The sequence below is a fragment of the Vombatus ursinus genome, unplaced genomic scaffold (genome assembly GCF_900497805.2).
Source record: "Vombatus ursinus unplaced genomic scaffold, bare-nosed wombat genome assembly UNPS02008996.1, whole genome shotgun sequence".
Taxonomy (NCBI): Eukaryota; Metazoa; Chordata; class Mammalia; order Diprotodontia; family Vombatidae; genus Vombatus; species Vombatus ursinus.
The window spans coordinates 11,488,912-11,513,853 of record NW_020948774.1 but is presented as its reverse complement, the minus strand read 5'-3'; the positions used below and the strand labels follow the sequence as shown (position 1 = coordinate 11,513,853).

General features: G+C 36.8%; 1 protein-coding gene and 2 pseudogenes across 5 annotated transcripts in view; 2 read left to right on the top strand and 1 right to left on the bottom strand.

Annotated features, from left to right (window-relative positions):
- MAP2K4 (mitogen-activated protein kinase kinase 4) overlaps window positions 1–24,942 on the bottom strand; it is a 272,193-nt gene that overhangs the window by 165,899 nt on the left and 81,352 nt on the right. For all 5 annotated transcript variants that reach the window (XM_027850071.1, XM_027850075.1, XM_027850073.1 and 2 more), the window contains one exon: window positions 3,209–3,383. In XM_027850071.1, the coding sequence (XP_027705872.1) occupies window positions 3,209–3,383 (175 nt within the window). The remainder of the gene's footprint in view (window positions 1–3,208; window positions 3,384–24,942) is intronic.
- On the top strand, window positions 11,231–13,769 carry LOC114034418 (annotated as a pseudogene).
- On the top strand, window positions 13,849–16,229 carry LOC114034417 (annotated as a pseudogene).

The following is a 24,942-nucleotide window of genomic DNA, read 5'->3' as shown; positions in this document are numbered from 1 at the left end:
CTTAAACTTTAAGAACTCCAACTGGTTATCTGGTCAGGTTCAACACAGGATCTTCAAAGTTTAAAAAGTACTGGCACTGGACAAGGCTAAAACCTTACAAAGTCTAAATGATTCTGTTTGTCTATTTAAAGCTCTGCTGGAACAGTAAGTAAAAGATTTTATGCCATTCACCCTAGCCTCTACTTAGGAAGAGAGAGAGACTGCCTACTGAAAGGCTTCAAAATGTAATGTGTTCATTCAAGATGTATCCCAAACATTCCAGGACAAGACTTATGATTCTGCCATAAACCCAAATGTTGTTATTATTGTTGTTAATTGTTGTTATTCAGTCATGTCTGATTATTCGTGACTCCATTTGGGGTTTTTTTGGCAGAGATACTAGAGTGGCTTTCCATTTTCTTCTCCAGCTCATTTTACAGATGAAGAAACTGAAGTAAACATGGTTAAATGATTTGCCCAAGGTCACACAGTTGTTAAGTGTCTGAGATCAAATTTGAACTCTGGAAGATGAGTCTTCTTGACTCTAGGCCCAACACTCTACCCACTGTATCACCTAGTTGCCCAAATTACTTATCTATAATCTCAATTCTTTTGGAATGGAAAAGAGAGGAGGTAATGCCAACTGGAGGAAGTAATGCCAAGTAAAAAGCTGAAATTGCTCTTCTAAATATAAGAAGAAGTGATGCATCTAAAATACATTTAACAATAACTTAGTTCCTAATTTTTTTTAATTTTTAGATTCACGCTCATTATACCAAATATCTGGCTGCGACAGGAAAGAAATGATGAGTTATCTTCACCACTGCTATTATACTAAATCTATATGGATACAACAAGCTGAAAATGATTACATGGCAAGTCAGGGGATCATTATGATAGCTATGAATACTACAATCCAGCTGTATCCTGTTTCTATACAGATGATGTTCTAGATATTTACAAGTCCCTGCTATATGACCAGGAAGAAATTACTGTACTAAAATTACCCCCCACTCTCCCCCCCAAAAAACTCCTCAAGACCCTTTAATAACTCTTTAATTAACACTTAAAGGCTTATTACTCATTGACTGAGTGGTGAAATATGCGAAAGCCTTTAAACGCTTAGCTCAAAAGTTTATACTTTATCTCAGAAGCAACAGGTACATTACTACAGCTTTTCAAGTAGGAAATTAACATGGTCAGAAATGTGATTTAGGAATATTATTTTGGCATCTGTGCTTAAGATATATTAGACAAAGTAAAGATTAGAAGCATGATCAATTAGGAGGATGTTGTGTTGCTCCAGAAGAAGCAAAGAGGGCCTGAACTAGGGAGGCTGTTGTGCAAATGGAAAGGAGACTGAAAGATGGTGCAGAGGTACAATCCACAAGACTTTTTAACTAATAAGATGGGGGTTGGGGCAGAGGAAGGGAAAAATAAAGAATAACTCCAGGGTAGTGAAACTGAGTGAACAGGAAGACACTATTGTCCTAAATAGAAATAGGGAGGTTCATTTGGTATGAATGACTCACCTTGCTTCCTAAAAGTGTTCCTTTGCTCTAAAGCAGAGTACCTTTCTTAGGTACATATTCTTTCTACGTAAATTGTTCAGTAAAAAAGGACATTTAATACTCTGTACATTAATCACTCAAATCAGTATTGCTAGGCCCACATAAACACAGGGAGAGGGGAAGCAGAAACCAATTTCCTCCCTAGCACATGGATGAAACATACAGAACCTCAGCTATAAGTTTCACTTTTGGCAAAAATGAAAATTTAGCAGTAAACCCCGAGCTAACTGAACCTGGTTCCCATACATACATAGTAATCACACTGAAATAACGTCTCTTCTTCTCAAGATAAGATGGCTCACAGCATATGTAAATTAACAAACAATTCAAAATGCTCTTCTAGGGAATTATAAAATATTTTCCCAGGTTATCATTGTTAATTTGTCTTTTTTATATCTCACATGTTCCCCAGAAAATGCCAACAAATTAAAAAGCTACAACCAGACTTATTTCAGCATAGACTACTATATCTATTATTATATATGAGTTTCACAAAAATGCTAAGACAGTGAAAGGAGAACACTGACCACTAATATCTAGTTATAGTCAAGTGACAAATTGATGTTGTCTTATCTAAATATCCTACTATATTTCCCAATAATAACCACCTCATGGGATAAGGGAACAACTTGGGGTGTGTGTGTGGGGGGGGGAGGTGTTCCAAATTAACTCTCTAATTTCTTAAGAAGGGAGAAAATAGCCACAAATCCACTAAAAGTTTATAGGAAACTCACTAAGTATTTTTAAGAAATCTATCGGTCAAAAATTATTTTTATTTTTGGCTATTAGCAACTGGCCAGAAATGTCCTTTATTATCTTTATTTCTGGGCACTGAGGAATAAAGGAGGGACAGTGAGAGAAAACAGATGGTATGTCATTCTCAAATTGTGTAGAATCTGACATGATCATCATCAACTACACATTTTGTTGTTTTTTGGATTTTTGGGGGCGGGTTTGCTTTTTGGTGAGGCAATCGGGGTTAAGTCACTTGCCCAGAGTCACCCAGCTAGTAAGTATCAAGTATCTAAGGCTGGATTTGAATTCAGGTCCTCCTGACTCCAAGGCCAGAGCTCTATCCACTGTACCACCTAACTGCCCCTCAACTATACATTTTGATATGACTCTAAAGTCCAGGTTACAGGGCAGCCTTGAGGAAATAAAATCTAGTCAGCAAGGCCAGTTTAAGGCTGAAGTTACCGGCAGAGAGATGAAAATGGTTCCACAGAAATGGTTCCATTTCTGTAGCTGCTGTGAACCCTTGCCCTGCCTAACCTTCCTCTTCCATTCTTTTCTAGCTCTTAGTTTGTCTCAGTGCAGCACTGCCCTTCTCTCAAGAGGTCACCAGCATGGTCAACACCCACCCATGACAAGTGGTAGAGCCTAAGTTATCACACATTAAGGAGTCCAGCCAAGGTTGCATTATGTGTAAACAATTACATATGCAAGCATGTGCAACAAGGCACTTGTCATATATATAAGCTTGTCTGGGTCAAAATACTGCAATACATCTTTGAGATAAATAGTTTGTTAGACACTATATTTACAATAAACATATCCTTCACTTAGCACATAACTACAACAGAAACATCATTACTGCCCCATCAAATTTCACCACCTAATGGATTAAAGTACCAAAAGTAATTATGGGCATCACCTACTTTAACTGCCATTATTTGCCCACTTGGTTTGTGGACCATTTTGTTGACAGAACCATAAGCTCCTCGTCCAATTTCTCCAAGGTCTTTCAAGTCCTCTGCAGTGAAATCCCAGTGCTGTTCGGGGGAGATCTTCAGTTTTCCTGATGATTCAATGCTGTGTGTTCTCAGTCTCTCTCTGTTAAAATATTGGGAAGCAATTTTTCCACATTTTAAATAAGTTTTAACTTTTTCTTTTTGGTAGCACTGAATAAATGTGTGGGAAAGCTTGGCTTCTCAAAAGCTACTGAAACATTCTGACCTCCAGGTTTTAAAAATATGAATAAATTTTAAAAGATCTATATTTATATTTATTTGCACTTAACTGTCATGTCTCCTCTGTTCAAGCATAAAATTCTATTTCTGCTTCTGATAAAATTAATTCTGCAAGCTAGTTTACACTTCCAATTACTGAGTTATTTTCTAACTTAACAAAGCTAAATCATCAAATGTCTAAAAGGATTTTCTGATCTGCAAAATCTCAGGAGACAGAAAATCTCCCTTTCAGAGAGCATTACTACCCTGCTATATAGTACCCTAGAGGTTCTATTTAATGCTAAGAAGAATGCACAAAATTCCCAAGCGTATGCAGAGCCAACTAACCTTACCAGAACAACTGTCATTTAGTTTATTAAAGTGAGTGCTATATCCCTTCTTCATCAATTAATGAAGAGAATACTTTTAGATAAAAAGTGAGCAAGTGGCAGGCAAAAAATAAGCCACAGGAAGGGGCCCTGTCACTGCAATTTCCCATTAAGGCAACAAAGCTGACTATAAAATTCCAACCTGGAGATCAAGGGTAAATAGGATTTTTAAAAGTGAACCGTGCAGCTGTGTGTTGGTAGAAAGATAAAATTAATGAAAAATATTGAAATTATATGCACAGATATACAAAAATGAGAACAAAAACATTCTCCTTTTCCATACCAGTAGAACAATCTATATCAAACCAAGGATATACCAACGGTCTTCTGTCTAGTACTTAGCCCAAAACGTCACTATTTAATTCCATATTAAAAAAAAAACAAAAACAAAAACAAAATATTTTTGTTAAAATGCCAAGACATATGAAAGAAATTTAATCTTATAGTGCCAATGAAAAAGTTTCCTTTCTTCTTCAAAGTCTTAAGAATGTTTCATCTCACATTAGTGAAACCTTTCTTTTTCAGTCACTACTTTGTGCTCCTTGGACTTATAACTTTAAAAGTATTGCTTGAGTCCCATTCTAATATAACGACTATTTCACCTATTATTAGTAAGTACTTAGGTTTAAAGTTTGAAGTTTGAAAGGCCAAAAAAAAAAAAAATCAGTGAGTACAGCAACATTTTGATTAACTAGCTCTCCAATAACCATACATACCTTCTAGCACCTGGAACTCTCAAAAATTCAAAAGTTACAATCAGAGGCTGAGGAGACTTTACACATAGAAGGTCCAAACATCAACACTAAAAGCTGCCTACATGAAATGTTCAGACAAAAGAGGAAAAAAATACAAGACACCTTGAAAGTTTTTTTTTTAAATCAATTACCATCATCAGAGGAGATTCAAAAGGGCAGAAAATCTATAGGGATACATCTAGTTCGGAAACATCTATGAAGAACAAACTCCACTTCCTAGAAAAAGAATTAAATTAATTTATTACCTGTACCATCACTCCACCTCAACCCCACTAAAAAAATAAAAATAAAAAGTTTTTTGTCTCTTGCTTTCCATTTATAGTCTTTCAACCTATAGATTCTGTCATTTGGAGGTACAGACTGGACCTGTCATTTCATTGCTCTAGGCAACTCTCAGTGAGAAATTTCCTCTACTAATGCAGATTGGCACCTTTTCTGAAACTTCAGGTCTTGAATATATGCCCAGGAACACACAGCAAGCATGGATCAGAGACAGAACTTGAATCCAGGTCTGCTGGCTTCCAGGCTAGCTCTTTTTCCATTATGCCATGCTGCCTCTGAAAGTGGTCTGTCACTTTGAACTAGGGAGAAATTTAATCTCTAATATAGGCTCATTATGTAATACAAGGGAAAATTTCACAATCACAGAATCTCTGAATTCAAAGGAGTATCAGAGGTAATCCAAAACATCCCTGAACAAGAATCTCTTCTGAAAAGTGCTAAGGCCACCCCAATACGAAGAGTAGCTCACCTTACTTTTTCTTTAGATGCCCCTAAAGGTTAGGAAGTTATTACAGAGCAACAAGCTTTCACCCACTGTGCCTTGTTTTGTCTTCAGTGGACAACTAGTACAAGTCTAAGCCCTCCTTTTATATGTGAGAGCCCTTCCAATGCTTAAAGACAGCTTTCATGTAACCTAACCCTGTGCCAAGTCCTATCTTCTCAGTTTCTTTAAGGAATTCTCACAAGGCATAATCTTAAACTCTCTCACCATCCTTGTCACATTCCTAGAGAAACTTCAGATTATTAATATCCTTCTTAAAATGTCATGCCCAGAACTAAGGACAAGAGTCTAGAGGTAATGTGAGTAAAGGAGATTACAGGAAGACTGTACTCAATCAAATCCCTAGACACACACTACTTGTCTCACTACCTGTCTTAGGGCTAAGGTTGCATGAGCTCTTTTTGACTGCCACATCACACTATTGACTCATATTGAAATAGTCCATTAAAAATTCCTACTTCACTCATCTTTTAAATACGAAGTTACATTTCTGAACCTAAATATAAGACTTTACATTTATCCCAACTAATTTCATCTTTTCAGATTAGGGCCAGTATTTAACACATTACAGTCATTTTGGGCAATGACTACAAAACATTTCATCTCTCAGATCCAGACAAGTTTCTTTGCTGTCTGTCCCTTACAGCTAGAATGTTCTCCCTTGCTCATTTCCACCTTGGCTCCCCTTTTCTTGCCTCCCCTCAATCAAGTCCCAACTAAAATCTCATCTTATATGAAGCCTTTTCCAATCTCTCTATTTCTTTTTTTGTCCTGTCTATAACTTTGTACATGTCTGTTTGTTTCTTATTCTCTCCCATTATATTGTGGGCTCCTTGAGCACAGAGACTCTTTCACTTCTTTTTTGTATCCTTAGCACTTAACACAGTGCCTGGCACATAGCTGGTGCTTAATAAATGCTTATTAGTTTGAATAACAGACGAATCCAATGTTAGCTATTCTTGCTGGCTTTGTATCAGCCAAAATTTTGGTAAGCATTCAATCTATGTCTTTCTTTAAGTCACTGACAAAAATGCTAAACATAAGCTTCAGGATACATCAAACCATTATGAAATGAGGGTCTGGACATTCAATCAGTTTACAAACACAAACACACTCACATATACTTCAGCCTTTCCATCTTGTCTACAAAAATGGAATAAGCAAATTGATCAAATACTTTGCTAGAATCTATGCAAATTATACTATACAATTCTCTTCATTTTAGTAATCTTGTCAAAAAATGAAATCTGGTTAGCATGGTTTGTTCCTAACCGCTCCCTTTCATTTATTTAGAAACAGAAGGACCCTTAGGGGTCATCCAAGTACAACCACCTTCTCTTATAGATAGTGATGAGGTACAGCCTGCTATAGTCCTATCAACTGGCCTTTCTTTATGCCCACGCTTAATCTCCCAATTCTTTGTTACCCTAATTGAGTCCAGCCCTCCATTGTCTATTACTGGATGCCCCCCCCCCACTTACTTCTCATTCTTGATGTTATCTAGACCCCATTCAACCTCTCAGTCACTCTCATCAAGATTCTCCCAGGACCTTTCCCCAATCACCCCAGCTTACTGGCCACTCCCACAAAGATAGCCCTTCTCCCAGCCCCTCCTTCAGTCACCCCAAACTACTTGGCACTCCTAGATCCCTCCCTCCTCTGTATATAAGATCCATGCTGGCTGCCATTTAGAGGCTGAGACTTCCTTGTGCCCACTCATCCTTACGAGTGTCACAAATGTTTAGATTCCTTAAGAGTCTGACCAATATGACTGATCTTTAATAAACCTTATCTTTGGCTGAAAGAAGGCTTGGGTCAAATTCATTCAGGCAGAACCTGTGTGTTGTGATTTTTGGGGTCCCAGCACTCCTAAAACTCTAAACCTCAACAGACAGGACTAAAGCCCAGAGAGGGAATTATTCAAGATCATACAAGTGACCAAGGTCACAAAAATCCAAACCCAAGTCCCACAATTAGAAATCCAATGCTCCTTCTACTATATCACACTGTTCTTGAATTATTTATTGTAAATACTAAGAATAATTCATTTACTCTTGTCTGCTATCATCAAGCAGCTTTCTTATGCCTTCTTAGATCCTCTTCTTGGTACAACTCAAAAAGTCCTTTTTTATTGACCTTAGTTTTTCTCACAAGTCTATGCTTATCAATCAACCAACATTTACAAAACACATACTACGTGGAGTCATGTTCAGCACTGGTACAAAGGTAAAAGAGAAACAGTTTTTGTCCTCAAGGAGCTTGTATTATAATAGGGGAGACAGAATGGGTGGCTCTGAATTCATACTCTCTGGAAGAGAAGGCACTAATTAATAGCTAGTGCTAAGAAGGAGCGTAACACAGATATCAGAGGAGGGGCAGCCAGTGAGGAGAACAGAGACAGAGAATGAAGCTATGTATATGAAGGACAGCAAGTATGACAGTATAGTTGGGATATATCAATAAGAAGACAGGGCCAGGGTGAGAATAGAAGAATATGTATATGGATGTGTACACACACACACACACACACACACACACACACACACACTCTTCTAAAAAAAAAAACCCCCTCCCTCCCCAAGACAATTTAATTAATTAATTAATTAAGAGTACAATTAAATTTAAAAAGGCAAAAGCTTATGGAAGTGATTGCTGATAAATCTAAATAAACTGATTAAAAAAAAAGAAGAAGAAAAGAAAAAGAAATGATGAACAGGCAGATTTCAGAAAAACCTGTAAAGACATGTATGAACTGATGCTGAGTGACGTGAGCAGAACCAGGAGAACATTGTACACAGTAACAGCTACATTGTGTGATTACTAACTTTGATAGACTTATCTCTTCTTAGAAATGCAAGGATCTAAGATAACTCCAAAAGACTCATGATGGAAAATGCTGTCCACATCCAGAAAAAGAACTACGGTTTCTGAAGGCAGATCGAAGTATATTATTTGTTCATGATCTCTCTCTTTTTGTTTCTTCTTTCTTGTGGTTTCTCCTACTGGTTCTAATTGTTCTTTACAACATGACTAATGTGAAAATAGATTTTTAAAAAATAATAAAAATAAATATCATAAAGGCATAGAGAACTGGCATCAAAACACCTGATAAATACTTTGACAGATACTGGCTAAGTGACCTTGGACAAGTTACAATTTCTCAGTACCCTAGGCAACTGTCCTGAGGATGCCAACCTGAATTAGTGAAGGGTTCCTCACAACAGTTTCCTATCAGTGAAATCAAAGGTCCAATTCCTTTCCATAGAAGGAATAAGGATCTATTGAAGTTTATGGGGCGTGGGGGAAGGGGAGGAGGAAGGAGGAAGACATGGAAGAGAGGCTGTAAGGAGGGTGGTTGGAGTAGGGAGACACTTGAAACAGAGAGAACAAAGAGGAGGTGTCTGCAAGAGTCCATGTAGGGAGGGATCTGGGCCTGAATCAGTATGATGGTTGTGGGAGGTAAAAACAGGACAGACACAAGAGATGTTATACAGTTAGAAACAACAGGATTTGCCACCTAATTGAACATGGGGGTGAGTAAGAGGGAATAGGGCACCATAACTGTGAGCCTAGCTGATGAGAAAGTTGGCAGGAAGAGGAACCTTCAAGAAATCTGGTTTTAGGGGAAAATAACACATTCTATTGTAAACATTCTAAGTTTGAGATGGTCATGGAACTCCAAATGTTCCATATACAGTCAGGAGAGAGACTATGGGTAGTTATAGAGATTGGGAAGTCATCAGCATAGAGCTAATTAAAATCAAAGGAGTCAATGAGGTCATTTAGTGAGAGTATGTTTATAAAGAAAAAAAGTTCTCAGGCCATCATTTGAAGCAGTGCTCCTAACACTATATTTATAGGACCATGGCACTTGTGTATTCATTCTCCATTGGCTGTTTTGACTTATATCTTCTACACATGTCTTTTTCTTCTTTCTTTTCTTGGGGGAGTAATTTTTAAACATCTAAATTATCATTTATAGTGTCTTCGAATAACTTTTTTTCAACAATTTTTCCTAATCATCAAAATTGTTTCTTTTTATTCCTTCAGGATTTCATTCTGAAGCAAGTCTAATCCCTCCTGGGTTTACCTCCCTATAGTATTTTTGAACTTGGAATTCTACTTATCCTTCCTTTGAACTCTTTGAAATCTGCTCTCTTAAAATAAGAGAATAGCTTTCCCTTCCTTTATCACAAATTCTAAGATGGAGTGATCACTTCCAACCAAAGTTCGATCATTCCCAAACTAGTAACTAGTTCCTTCCTGTTGGTGAGAATCAGGTTCTGAATAGAAGGTTCCTCTACCTTTCACAGGATGAAATTATTATGGAAGTTTTTTTTTTTAAATTAGCAGCTCTGCTTTACAAGAGAATATTCTATAATAGATTTGTCTAGACCAGTGGTGGGCAACCTGTGGCCTCGAGGCCACATGTGGCCTTCTCGTTTTTTGGGTGAAGTCTTTTGAATGAGTCCAAGTTTTACAGAACAAATCCTTTTATTAAGGGGATTCACTTCTGTGAAGTTTGGATTCAGTCAAAGAGTTGAATCTGAGGACTTAGAGGGCCACGTGTGGCCTTGAGGCTGCAAGTTTCCCACACCTGGTATAGATAACTGACATCAATATTACTTGATGCAATCAGCATCAAGGATGAAAACATTACTTTTGCTCAGTTTCTTCCCCAACACGTCATAAACTTTAGCCATATTTCCTAGCTCCATCTTGAGGTATTAACTTCACTCATGTGAATCAATTAAAGTAAACACTAATTCATCAGATTTGACAGTGCCAGGAGGTTCTGTCTTGTCCTTGACACATTATCAGAAATAGAGAAGACTTTTGTTATCAGTGTCTCTATAGGCCCCACCAAAGAGGCAAAAACCATCCTTATTTCTTATTCCTTGAACTCTTAATAGATAATCTGTCCTTACAAAACCTACAGACCCAGATCATCATTCCTTAGAGGACATGCAGCTGTTTCTTTTACAAAGAATTCAGCTCCCTTCTAGTTTTGGGGGAAGGAGAAGAATGCTATTTATTTCTATCTTCACTCATTTTGCCCCCTTTTTCCTTTATGTAATATTCTTTCCTTCTCCAACCTCCTAAAATAAATCAATGTTCTCATTTGCCTCTTTAGATCCTGTTTCTTTGTTTTTGAACTGATCACTTTCTTCCACTTTAAAAAAGAAAATGAAGTTTTACTTGTTGCCGGAAAATCGGAGAGTAGTCCTTCAACTCTGTTTACTTTTCTTCTATGAGGGAGATGAGTCTGAACTTTGAGCATAATTCCTTAGCCACAGCAAAAAAGACAAATATCGTACATTCTATGCAGGTCATGGCAAATTTTCTCTATATTCTACATACTTTCTAGAAGCAAAATCCTTTGTTGTCTCCAATACCCTGATAAAGCCACCCTCACCTATTTATCACCTCCTTAGTACCTTGACCTTTGATTTCCTCTGTTCTGACAACAGTATACTCAAGTTTTTATTCTTTTCTTTACCCCGACACTCTTCCTCTTTTTCTCCTTAAGTCTTTTCCTCCTCCCTCAGCTCAAGTTTCAGGCAACAAAAATGTATATAGTAGGCACAAGCAGGCTGCAATACATAAAAAGTTACTATGAAGAAATGGAGTAAAGGATCAGGGAAATGTATGATCAAAAAAGAAGATGGGGATGGTCACACAGTAGGAGTGAGAGATAACAGTGAATAGCCTGAGCACTTCCCTGGCATCCTTCCATATCATGAGAAAATCACGGAAGACTCTAAATAAGAGTGGACACACTGAGGTGAATTAATGGAAGGACATGGACAAACTACACAGGTTGGGCTTTCATGCGTAGGTTTTGATCATCATCACTGGAGGGAAGATCTAGAATGTTGAGATTGCAGATTCATTTTAGTATTATCAATTACTTGGAAAGTTTTTCTCTCAAAGTCTATTTAAAAAAAAGTCTTAGATATTTTGAATATACAGAGAGTATAGCAATTTAAAGAGATAAAAAACTAAATTTAGTATACAAAACTTTTTTTGGAAAAGTGTGCATTTTAACTAAACCATATACTGCTGAATTTTTTCCCAAAACAAAATCAGCTTCAAAAATTGAGACAATCATGTTAAATCTTTTTGATTAAAATATAGATTTCAAGTGACAGGTATGGAGATTCTTTTCATTTTGCATAGAATTCTTTCAATAATATAACATAAATCTCTAACATGTGCTAACCACTGATAGACTGATTTGAAGATTCACATTAAGCTCTGATATTCTTAACAGTATTATTTCCTTTTATATCAAGCTGTTAAATTACTCACACCAAGTATAATATATTCCCTAAAATGATTAAATAGGTATATCATCTACAATACGCTTTTGTCATAGGTCAGTTGTTACAATTTCTACTATTTGTTTTCACTTTTCAGGCATTCGTCCAGATTTCTAGATGTGCTGATGTAAAGCTGAGATCATGGCTACTGGTCCTATCACTTCCTGGCAAATACAGGGAGAAGAAAGTGAAATACAGGAGGCAATGTCAGATTCTTGAGCTGCACACAGCAACTGCAGTCATGATATTAAAAGACACTTGCCTCTTAGAAGGAAAGCTGTGGCAAATCTGGATAGCATACCAAAAAGAAGAGACATCACTTTGCCAACAAAGGTCCATATAATCAAAGCTATGATTTTTCCAGTAGCACTGTGTGGCTGTGAGAATTGAACTGTAAGGAAAGGAAAGCTGAGCACCGCAGAATTGCTTTCAACCTGTGGTGCTGGAGAAAGCTTTTCAGAGTCCCTTGAAGAGCAAGATGATCATATCAGTCAATATTTACAGAAATTAATTTAGACTACTCATTGGAAGGACAAATAGTGAAGGTGAAGCTTAAATACTTTGGCCACATGACAAGATAAGACTCATTGGAGAAGACCCTGATGTTGGGAAAGATTAAAGGCAAAAGGAAAAGGGATAGCAGAGGATGAGACGGATAGATAGTGTAATGGAAACAACCAACATGAACTTGGACAGACTTTGGTCATGAAGAGTCAAAAACAATTGAACAACAACAAAAGAATCAAGATCAACTGTGTTCATCAATATTAGAAAAATTCACTTAACAAATTAAGTCCCTACATCTAAAATTCCCAAACAAACCCCCTATACTTTCATAAAAGAACAGCCCAATTCAAAATTACTGTGCTACTCATTCTAATATCCTTGGAAGTCTAAGTAGATTAATACACAACAACACTACCGTATGGGGAGAATAAAAAAGAGATGCTACTTGGTTTAGAAGCAAATGGAAGACTGATGGAAAGAGAAAAAAGAAAGTGACATATCAAACTGATATGGATATCCCCTCCATCCTTTATAGATTAATTAGTGTTCAATACTAGGAATAGGGGTTTAGATTTGAGCACATAAAATTTCACACACACACACACACACACACACACAAACACACAGTTGGAGGACAGTCAGAGGGCTGGAGTCAGTGTATTTATTCAAATGTAATTGATTATGGTCAATGAATCATCATGTGAAAATACATTATTACTACCATTTAGTAAGCAATTGAAAAACCTCATCCTGGCATTCAGCACTGTGAAATTGGTAAAGAAACAAGCACCACAACACCAAACCAGATCAAAAATTTTCTTTGCAAAATAGCAAATCCTTGCTGACTGGGGCATCTGGAGCTCAGCAAAAAAGAGTGGAGGGGTGCTCTCGTGTGAACTCTCCCTCTTCCTAGGCAAACACTCATCGAGGCAGGGCCATGTTCAGTTCTGACGAAGCCAAATGGCAAGAAGCCAGATGAGTTTGAGTCTGGCATTTCACAGGCTCTATTGGAGTTGGAGATGAACTCTGACTTAAAGGCTCAATTAAGAGAGCTGAATATCACAGCAGCTAAGGAAATTGAAGTTGGTGGTAGCAGAAAAGCTATCATCATTTTTGTTTCAGTTTCTCAGCTAAAATCTCTTCAGAAGATCCAAGTACGACTAGTTTCGTGAATTGGAGAAAAAATTCAGTGGCAAACATGTGGTCTTTATTGCTCAGAGGAGAATTCTTCCTAAGCCAACAAGAAAAAGCAGTACAAAAAATAAGCAAAAGCATCCCAGGAGCCATACTCTGACTGCTGTGTATGATGTAATCCCTAAAGACCTTGTCTTTCCACGTAAAATTGTTGGCAAGAGAATCCATATGAAACTAGATGGCAGCAGACTCATAAAGGTCCATTTGGATAAAGCACAGCAGAACAACATGCAGCACAAGGCAGAAACATGTCTTGGCATTTATAAGAAGCTGATAGGCAAAGATGTTAATTTTGAATTCCCAGAGTTCCAGCTGTAAATGCAGAAATGATTACATAAAGTCCATTGTTCAGAAAAGAAAACAAAAGAAAAGAGTGGAAGAGAGTTGAAGACGGCTAAATGATGCAGGATACCACGAGGGAGCCACAGAGATCAAATTCAAGTATGAGGATAAGACAACTGCTGAGTGACTTTTGTCCCATACTGAAAACCAGTTGTAAAATGCAGCAATCTGTAGTTGTGGATCGGGGGTTTGGTAGATAGACTGACCCAATCACAGGCCTTCGATTAAAGTGACATACCCAACTTCCCTAAAAGCACACAGGGTACCTGGTGTTCAGATACTTAAATGGTAAAAATTGTGTGATGATGCAAGGCCGATTCCACTTGCACGAAAGCCATACACTCTGGAAGGTGGGATTCTTTATTAGGATTTTCTGACTTACGAATGCACACACCTTAACCAGCACCTATGCTGCTGGTGGCCTGAACCCTGAGACTGAAATTGGTGATGTTATGCTGATCCAAGATCATATTAATTTTGCAGGTCTCAGTACTGAAATCCACTCAGAGACCTCAGTGATGAAAACTTTGGAAAAAGGTTTCCTGCCATGTCTGACACTTATGACTAGATTCTGAGACAGAAAGTCCAATGTTACATGGAAGCCCCTAAAATTATTAAATTTTATATAGCCTTTGTCCTATCAATAATACCATTACTAGGTCTATACTCCAAAGAGATAATAAGAATAATAAATAGCTAACATTTATATAGTGCTTACTCTGTGCCAGTAACTATGTTAAATGCCGCACAAATATTACCTCATTTGAGCCTCACAACAATCTTGGGAAGTAGGTGATTTTATTATCCCTATTTTACAAATGAGGAAGATTGAGGCAAATGAAGTTAAGTGTGTTGCCCAGGGTCACACAGCTAGTAAGTGTCTGAGGTTGAATTTGAACTCAGGTTGTCTTGACTCTAGGACCAGCACTCTATCCAGCCACCTAGTTGCCTCGAAGATAAAGAAAGATGCTCTGCTCAGAAAGGACAAGTCCTATTAGAAGTATCTCTGCTTATTGCTGATAGAACATATATCCAATCATATTATAAAATGAATGTAATGGAATGTTACTTCATCGTATTGGGAAGACATATGAAATGATAATAGTGAAATGAAAATAAGTAGCAGAACAATTTATGCACTAGCAACAACATTGTAAAAATAACTACAAGAACTCTGAGATCAATGAGAATCAAAACGTCCTACCATTTGCCCAAAGGAACAATGATAAAATATCTTACCTATATCCTGGCAGAGAAGTGATAAACTCAAGGTACAAAATAAGACATGCATTTTTAGACATGGCTAATATGGGGAGGTTTTTTTTTGTTTGTTTGTTTTTGCTTGACTACATAAATCTTATTCAAGGATTTTATTTTTCTTTCAACTGGGAAGAGGGACAGGGAATTGACAGAAGGCAGAGGATGAGCAATGGATTAACAAAATGAAAGAAAAAAGAAAAGTTGGTCATGAAATAGCTTTTTTTAAAAAACACACAGTACAACAGCAACTCCCCCCAACCAAAAACTCTTCGAATTATGATAAAAACCAAAACATCATCATATTGAATCCCGATTAGAAAATCCAAGAAAAAAAAAATTAGAGCAATTCATTTTTTTTTCCAGCACAGGTCAACATAGGGAGATAGACAGAGGCTGGCAGACAGGAAGGACAAGGCCTGACCAGGACAGCACATCTTAGAGAACCCCAGCACAGGGAATTGACTATGCACCAGGGCAAGAAGAGTTCTCAGATCCTGCAGAGAGGGGCCTAAATTTGTATAGGGTGTAAGAATACGTGTAAATTAGCTGCTCTGTCTTTATTACTCAATTTGGGTCACAGATACAGGGTAAACTGAGAAGGAGACTTGTGCCTAGGGGTGGCATTTCACGGAGAAGAATGGTCACAGGCTATATGTAAGCTATGTACCTACAGCATGGAACAAGTTCAGAAGCAAGCATCGGCTGAAAAAGAATTCAAATACTGAAGAGCCATAGTCAGGTTCACGTCAGATTTACCAGCTACCATCATAAGCAGCACAGAACTTGGAATACAATACAGAGTTCTTACTTTACATAAATTTACATTATACATATTCAATTTTATATAAAAAAAATTCTTAAAGACTAGGTGAGGATATTTCGTGCTATCATCAGATATACCAAGAAAAAAAGAAGAGTCATTGTCTAAACCAGGGGTGGGGAACCTTGGCCTCCAGGCCACATGTGGCCCTCTAGGTCCTTGAGTGAGGCTTTTTGACCAAGTCCAGGTCCAACAAATCTTTTGGGGATGTGTTCCATAAAACTTGGACTCAGTTAAAAAGCCACACTCAAGGACCTAGAGGGCTATATGTGGCCTGGTGGCTAAGGTTCCTCACTCCTGGTCTAAACACCTCTCCACAGCTTCCCAAAAGAAGTTGCACAGCCAACTACCAGTGATAAAGGCTAGGTACAGTGGGTGATGAAGGGGTAACACACTGTACACCTATGTTAACTTTATGGTACAGTGCTATGCATACTTTATCATTAACTTTACTTTTCATTTCATAATTGTTTATGATCATGGTACAGTATTTGATATGTCTGCATTTTAGCACATTTTATGACTTGTGTAAAGGTATTATTTTTAGTATGTCTTTGTTACATAGGCTAAGTGTAGTTAGTGGGTAGGAGCAAATTCAAATTACATAAAAATCATTTCATGTAGAAGTCTGTGGCAAGTCCACTTACATAAAGCAAAAACTGTCTGTATTCCAGAAGGCAAAAGATGTAGGCTTGCAATTAAGAATAACTTAATCAGCAAAACTGAGTATAAGTCTACAGAGGAAATGGACTTTTAACGAAACAAAGTACTTCCAAGCATTCCTGAAGAAAACACCAAAGCTGCATAGAAGCTTTGAATTCCAAACACAGAAGTCAAGAGAAACATAAAAAGGTGAACATGAATGAACAATCACAAAGGACTAAACAAACTCAGAGTGATTATGGCAAAATAATATATGTATCCCCTCAGAACATAATCATCAGGAGACATGCACATACAACAGAGTACAGAAATATATTTTACTCAACAGAGAAATAGGAGGAAACAGGCAGAAGAATGAAGGGGGGAGTTGAAAGAAGGAAAATTAAGGGAAGGATTAGTCTAACACAAAGCAAACTCTGAAGATGTACAAAAATATGTATAGCTCTTTACAATGGCACAGAAGTAGAAACAGAGGGTGTCATCAGTTGGGGAATGGCTAAACAAGATATAGTTATACTGTGATATAATAAGTAAAAGATGATTTCAGAGAAACCTGGGAAGACTTGAATGACCTATTGCAATAAAGTAAAAATCAAGAGAACATATTAGGCAATGACAACAATATTATTTTTAAAAGTTAAATTTGAAAGACCAAGGAACTCTGAACAACATAATGATTAAACATGAATCTAGAGGATTCACGATGAAAAATACTATCCACCTCCTGAAAGAGGATGAAGGACTGAATGCAGAATGAGACTTTTTTTTTATATTGTTAATGTGGAAATTTATTTGGCTGGATTATACATGTTTGTAACAGATTTTTGCTTTTCTTTCTCAACCTAGGACAGGCACTGGAGGGTTGGGAGGAAGAAAAGACAGACTTTTGCTAATTGTAAAAACGTAACATCCATTTCTTAAAAAAATATATAGAAGAGAACAAAATGTCAAAAATCAACAGATAACATAGAAAAGCAAAAGAACTTGGAAAAATGTGATTTATTATTTACGTAAAAAAGAAAAGCAAGCTCTTCAATAAGATTCATGACTTCATGTCCAATTCTTTTTTTATGTTTTACTTTGTATTCAGAAATTCTCATTTTACTTAATGTTGGTTAAGTTTTAAATTGTAAAAAAAAAATCTCTTTACAGCCAATCTGATGGCTATTAAAATTAGTTTTATAAGTTAATTACATATTATTTAAAACAGGGGTTTCAAATATGCTTTTTAAAATAGATCTCTTGCTTTTATTTGTGATGAAATGGATTTACAGTCATTTAGATACAGTATGCAGTTAAGTAGCCCAGCAGATAGAGCATAAGACACAGAGAGCAGAATATCTTTGATACTAGCTGTGTGACCCTAGACAAGTTCCAACCTGTCAGCCTCAGGGCAGCTAGTTGTTGTTGTGGATAGAGCAATGGGCCTGGAGTTAAGAAGACCTGAGTTCAAAACCAGCCTTAGATAATTACTAGATGTATAATCCTGGACAAGTCACTTAACTTTTATCTGCTTCAACTGTAATATAAGAATAAAAACAGGACCTACTTCACAAGGTTTTAGTGAAGATCAAATGAGATGCTATTTCTAAACAGGTTGGTACAATGACTGGCACAGAGTAGGCACTTAATAAATGCTGTAATGAAGTCTTCCCTGATCTCTCCACAGGGAAACTTTCCTTCCTTCCAGCTCACATAGTGCTGTCTTTATACTCTCTTCTCCACTTATCTTCTATTTTTTTATAAGTTATTTGTGGATGTCTTACAGAGTACAGTCTCTTAAAAATCTTTATTTCTTCCCCAGGTCCTACCACAGTGCTCTTCATAAAATAGTTAACAAATTTGCTTAATTTAACTGCATTGATCTTGCTTAATAACATTTTGCCTAAGGCACTTAAAAATTTTAGGTCCGCAAAAAAATTTTAAGACTAAGTGTTGCCCTTGCTAGTTAGTTGTAAACTCAAACTTCAGCAAAAAGAATGACTTCATTATCAACAACAGATTTTTGCTGGGTCCTTCTGTAAACTTTTGCTGTTTCTAACATTAGAACAAAAGACTAAAAATGTGGAAAATCAGACTAGAGATGGCAATCAGAATGACTGATTTCTGTAACTGAATGGGCTTGATGAATTTGGCATCCTATGGCCACTTCCTTTGTGTAACCCTTTAGGACTTATTAAATCAGTTTTAAAGGGGCAAGGTATATGAAAGCTTGGAAAATGCAGGCAGTTTTAAAAATCCCATGTCATGAAGTATCTCTAAAAAATATGACTAAAATTGTGCATCAATTGCCTTTTTCAGAAGTAACAGTTAATGATGTACAAAGTAACAGCAACATTGCGCGATGATCGACTATGATTGACTTAGCTCTTCTCAGCAATACAAAATGATCCAGGACAATTCCAAAAGACTCATGATACAAACTGCTAACCACATCCAAAGAAAGAACTATGGAGTCCAAACGCAGATGAAAACATAACATTTTCATTTTCTTTTTTATTTGTTTTCTTTTCCTTTTGTTCTGTTTCTTCCTTTCCATGTGACTAATTTGGAAATATGTTTTACATGATTGCATATGTATAATTTATATCAGATTGCTTGACATCTTGGGGAGGGGGAAGGGAAGGAAGAAAAATGTGAAACTTAAAATCTTATAAAAAAATGTTGAAAATTGTCTTTATATGTAATTGGAAAAAATAAAATACTATTAAAAAAAGAAGTTACAGTTAAATGTAAGAACATCTTTACTACCACTGGGGGCTTCAGAAAGGAAGCTACGGCTTCTAGCTTCCTAGAAGAAATGTACCTAAGATATATACTACATGTCACTTTAGAAGCTTGGGGTTTTTGTATGTGCCAAAATTATGACTGCAGAACACCACCAGGGTATGATGGTTATAATAATCCCTAAAGACCTGCCTCTTCAGAACATACCTACAAAGATACACCAAGAGAAAGTAAAGAGGCTGTGCTATGAGGTATATACCTTTTAAGAATGTGAGAAATCTGTTGTCTTCTTCTGGTTGTATGTTTTGATCTTCTTTGTCACCAAAGTAAGATAATATAGTCTGACTCTTTTTGTGAAGTTTGCTCATGATCCCAGCCAATTACTTGAGTCTTAAACTCTCTGTTAAGGTAAGAGTCTGCTTCCAATGTGGAGAATGTACTGTCCCAAGCTTCGGGGGTTTGTACAGCTGTTCTCAGAGATACTTCTATGGACCTGTAAATTTGCAGTTCTTCTAAGGTGCTATGATCAAGGGCGAAGAAACACCTCGGAAGTGTTTTGCATAACTGCACATGTATAACCTATATTGAGTTGCTTGCCTTTTCAATGAGGGTGGGTGGGGAGGGAGGAAGGGAGAAAATTTGGAAATTTGAAAGTTTTAAAAACATATGTTTAAAAAAAAATGTTTTCACATGCAACTGAGAAATAAGAAATACAGGAAATGGGGTACAGAAATCTATCCTGCCCTACAGGAAAAGAGAAGGGGAAGGGGATAAGAGAAGGGGGGCAGAAACAGAAGGGAGGGCAGACTAGGGGAGGGGATATTCAGAATGCATGCCATCTTGGGGTGGGGTGAAGGGCGAGATGGGGTGAAAATTTAGAACTCAAAATACTGTGGAAGTAAATGTTGAAAACTAAAAATAAATAAATTTATTAAATAAAAAATACAAAAAAAAGAAAGACAAAGACAAAAAAAAAGAATGTGATAAATTATGAAAAACTACAAATATATGTAATGGGAGAAAATCACCATGTGTTCAGCAGAGCCCTATTTTGTTTCTTCTTAACTGAGTGAGATGGATGAAGTTTCCTCAGTACTAAAACTGATAAATTCCCTTTGTACTCCCAAAGAAGCCAGAGCTGACCTGTGTTCCATCTCCTCTAGCAAGATAAACATTGCAAAAGACTGCTAGCCTGACCTCCAGAGGCTTCCTGCTTATCCCTCTTTAGGCAGAACTTCTAAATGGTTATCAAAAGTCCTCCTGATTCTTTGTCTGTAGGCAAGTATTTCCAAATAAGGGTCTTAGAAAGCCCTGTTTAGATTATGCACCCTGAAACCCAGCCAATGGGAAGAAGGGTTCAGGAATGGGGAGGGGGTATCGAGTTAGGACTATAAAACTTTGTTCCCCACTAATAGACTTTGCACTCCCTGGCTGTCGCTGCTTGAGCAACAAGGCCTGTGCCCTTTCTCATGAAAAAGAATAAAACCTTTTCTGATCTCTGACTCAGCCTCCGAACTTTTAATTCTAGTGTGGCCGTTGTCCCAAAAACATTTTGCTTTTATGCTTGACTACTAAAAACTATCTTATATTCAATTTTTAAAACTGTCCATTCCTTCTTTAGAATGAAAGATTCTTTAGGATAAAGAATATTATCTTATCAACACAGTCATAAATATAAACCATTACCAGTTTTCCCTTCCTTGCATTTCTATATATATTTGAACTGAAAAGGAAGTAAAGGATGGAGAGGCCTTCACCCTGGGCATATGTACATGAGGTCTGAAAGTATAAACTAGTTGTACCTTGGATAGGGTTTTTAGATATCAAGAATACCAAGGTTCAGGCCCTAACACCCACAGCCCCTAAATTGGTTCTATAACCTATGCCATACTAGAATTGGTCCCTTCAGGCACTATAATCCACACAACTCCAAAACCTGATCTTTCTTGGTTCTCTAAGACCTTACTAGCATCTTGAGACTTAGAGGCATAGAAAAGAATCAAACCAGCCTATTGATGGGCAAAAATAAATAAATGAATGAATGAATGAACAAACAGAGAAAGAAAGAAAGAAAGAAAGAAAGAAAGAAAGAAAGAAAGAAAGAAAGAAAGAAAGAAAGAAAGAAAGAAAGAAAGAAAGAAAGAAAGAAAGAAAGAAAGAAAGAAAGAAAGATGGATTTACTTCTCAGACTGCACACAGGATTCTGGATATCGTGGTAGACTTTTAACAAATTGAATAATTTCTGAATAAAGACCCTATTTATTTCTTAAATAAAGTCCATGAAGACATACTTCATTATGCCAAAATGAAATATGGTAGAATAACTAAAGAATTTTAAAATCAGGAAGCTAGAAAATATTATTTATTGCATATAGGTTTCTTGTATAATACTTTCTTGAATAAGCACTATTAGAAATATGTTTGTTCTCCTATTTGTTCATCTATTATTTTATGTTTAATCATACTACAGTTAAATGTCAAACTGGAGAGAAATATAATGAGTTCTTTTTTAAACATACTTAGTTTGAAACATCTATGGGGCTTCTAGATCGAAATAACTTAAGTTTAGAAGAAAGACTAGAGCTGAATCAAGAGTGGGGAATCTGAGGGGCAGCTAGGTGGCACAGTGGATAGAGCACCAGCCCTGAAGTCAGGAGGACCTGAGTTCAAATCTGATGTCAGACCAAATACTTGACACTAGCTGTGTGACCCTAGGCCAAGTCACTTAACCCCAATTGCCTAAAAACAAACAAAAAAAAAAAGAGTGGGGAATCTATGGCCTTATAGGCCCTCTAGGTCCTCAAGTATGACCCTCTGAGTGAATCCAAACTTCACAGAATAAATCCTCTTAATAAAAGGATTTGTTCTATAAAATTTGACCTCAATCAAAAGGCTGCACCCAAGGACCTACGAGGGCACAAGTGGACTAGATGCCACAGGTTCCCCACCCCTGGGCTAGATAAAGAGATCTGGGAATCATTTGCATGGAGATAATAATAAGATCATAGGATCTTATGAGATCATCAAATGAAAGAATATAGAGGGAAAAGAGGGGTCAGGACAGAGCCTTGAACAATACCTACAGTTAAGAGATTATGACGAGGATAATAATTCAACAAAAGAGACTGAGGAGAGATAAGTGTTATGAAAACCTACAGAGAAGAGAGTGATTGACACTACTGTTAAAGTCATCAAAGAGTATCAAAAGAATGAGGACTGAGAAAGGGTCATTAGATTTGGCAACTAAGAAATCATTGGCAACTTTGGACAGAGCAGAAAGTTTAGAAAAGATTCAGAGGAGAGAAAGTTGAGGCAATGATTATAAATAGTTTTTTCAAGAGCAGTTTAGATAAAGAAAGTACAATACAAATATAGTGTGTCTCAAAAGTCTTAGTGAATGGTGCTAGGCCTGGAGTCAGAAAAACCCGAGTTCAAATTTGGACTTCAATGTTTGCATTTACTATCTGTGTGCCTCTGGGAAAAAAATCACTTATTATTGACTTCCCTCTCTTTCCTCAATTGCAAAATGAGGGCAACAACACTACCTCCTCACAAGATTGTTGTGAGGATCAAGTGAATTAATATTTGTAAAGTTCTTAGCACAGTACCTGGCACTTAGTAAGTGCTATGCAAATGCTTATTCCTGTCCTCTTCCCCCTTCATAAGGTTTTGATAGCTTGGATTTCACAGTTAAGCAAACAAATGTTTAGTGTCCTGGGGACAGAAAGACAAAAATAAACAAAAAAGTATTCTCTACCCTTCGGAGTTTACATTCCATTGAAGAGACAAAAAAAAAAGTGTACAAAAATAAGTGAATTCAAAGTATATGCAGAACACTAAACATTTGTTTGCTTAACTGAAGTAACAAATTCTCACAGAATTTGGTATAAGCTTACTGCTAAAAAATATTTATAGTCATTATTTTTTCCTGAAAAATCTAACTCCATTTATTTTAGTGAAAATCATTTTTGATAGTATATATTTTGGCGTACTTATGCTCCACACATCTCTCAGTTGCCAAAGGATACTGGGTTCATTAATTTAGAAACCTGAGAGACTATTTTGTCCAACCCCCTGAGGCCCAAAGAGGTCAAATGACTTGCCCAATGAGACAAAAGTCATAAATGGTAGAACCAGAATTCAAATCTAGGTCCTCTGACTTTAAATATAACACTCTTCCCACTATACAATAGGATTCTCTTCCATTGGTTTTACTGTGTGTCCAAAAAGAAAGATCACTTCATGGTACATTTGGTAACATCAATTGAAGTATCCATGATTAAGTACTAGTAAAAAGTACTTGGATGTACACAAGACTTAGATATAAAATGACATTATAAATTAGAAGAGCAATTGCCTTTCAGACCTAGGGATACTGTAGGAGTTCATGACCAAAGGATAGATAAGATCATAGAAAATCCTGATTGTATAAAATTAATACACTTTTGCACAAAATAAAACCATGGATATAAAATTAGAAGGGGAGCAAGTAACTGGGAAAAATCTTCACAGTATGTTTCTCTAATAAAGGTCTTGTTCCCAAGAAGAGAGATTTGAATCAGAGAACTGATTCAAAAATATTATAAGATCCATTCCCCAAATGGTGACTGATAAATGGTCAAAAAGGTAGCTTTATTAGTTCATTTATTTTATTTATTTTTTTTGGTGAGGGAATTGGGGTTAAGTGACTTGCCCAGAGTCACACAGCTATAAGAGTTGTGTGTTTGAGGTCACATTTGAATTCAGGTTCTCCTGACTCCTGGGCTGTTGTTCTATCCACTGCACCACTTAGCTGCCCCAGAAAGGTAGTTTTCTAAGGGGGAAATCCAAGTTATTAAAAACCATATGAAAGGAGAAAAGGACAGGAATAAACATTTATATAGCACCTACTATGTGCCATGCACTGTGCTAAGAACTTTACAAATATGATTTCACTTGATTCTCACAACAAGCCTGTGAGGAGGTACTGTTGTTATCCTCATTTTGCAGTTGGGGAAATAGAGACAAACCGATATTAAGTGACCTGCCCAGGGGCAACACAAGTATTACTACTACCTGTCTGAGGCCAAATTTGAACTAGGGTTTTTCTGACTCTAGGCCCAGGATTTTATCCACTATGCCACTTAGCTATAACATGGGGGAAAAAAATTACAAATGACTAATAAATAGAAAAACGAAAATAAAAGAAACTTTGAGGCCAGACTTCATACATATCAGATTCACAAAAGTGACAAATAAGGAAAGGGACAAATGTTGGAGGGGGCTATAAGAAAAACAGTTACATCCGGGCAGCTAGGTGGTGCAGTGAATAGAGTCAGGAGGACCTGAGTTCAAATATGACCTCAGACACTTGACACTTACTAGCTGTGTGACCCTGGGCAAGTGATGTAACCCCATTGCCTAGCGGGAAAAAAAAAACCATAATAATAAAAAACAGTTACATTAATGCACTGTTGGTGAGGCTATGAATTGATCAAGCCATTCTGGAAAGCAATTTGGAACTATGCACAAAAAGTTACTAAACTATGCATACCCTTTCACTCAGATATAACACTACTGGGCCTATACCTCAAAGGAAAATTATCCAAATGTAGAAAAAATGTTAATAACAGTTTTTTTCTGGTGGTAGAGAACTGGAAACAGGCTACCCATCGATGGGGAAAGGCAGAACAAATTATT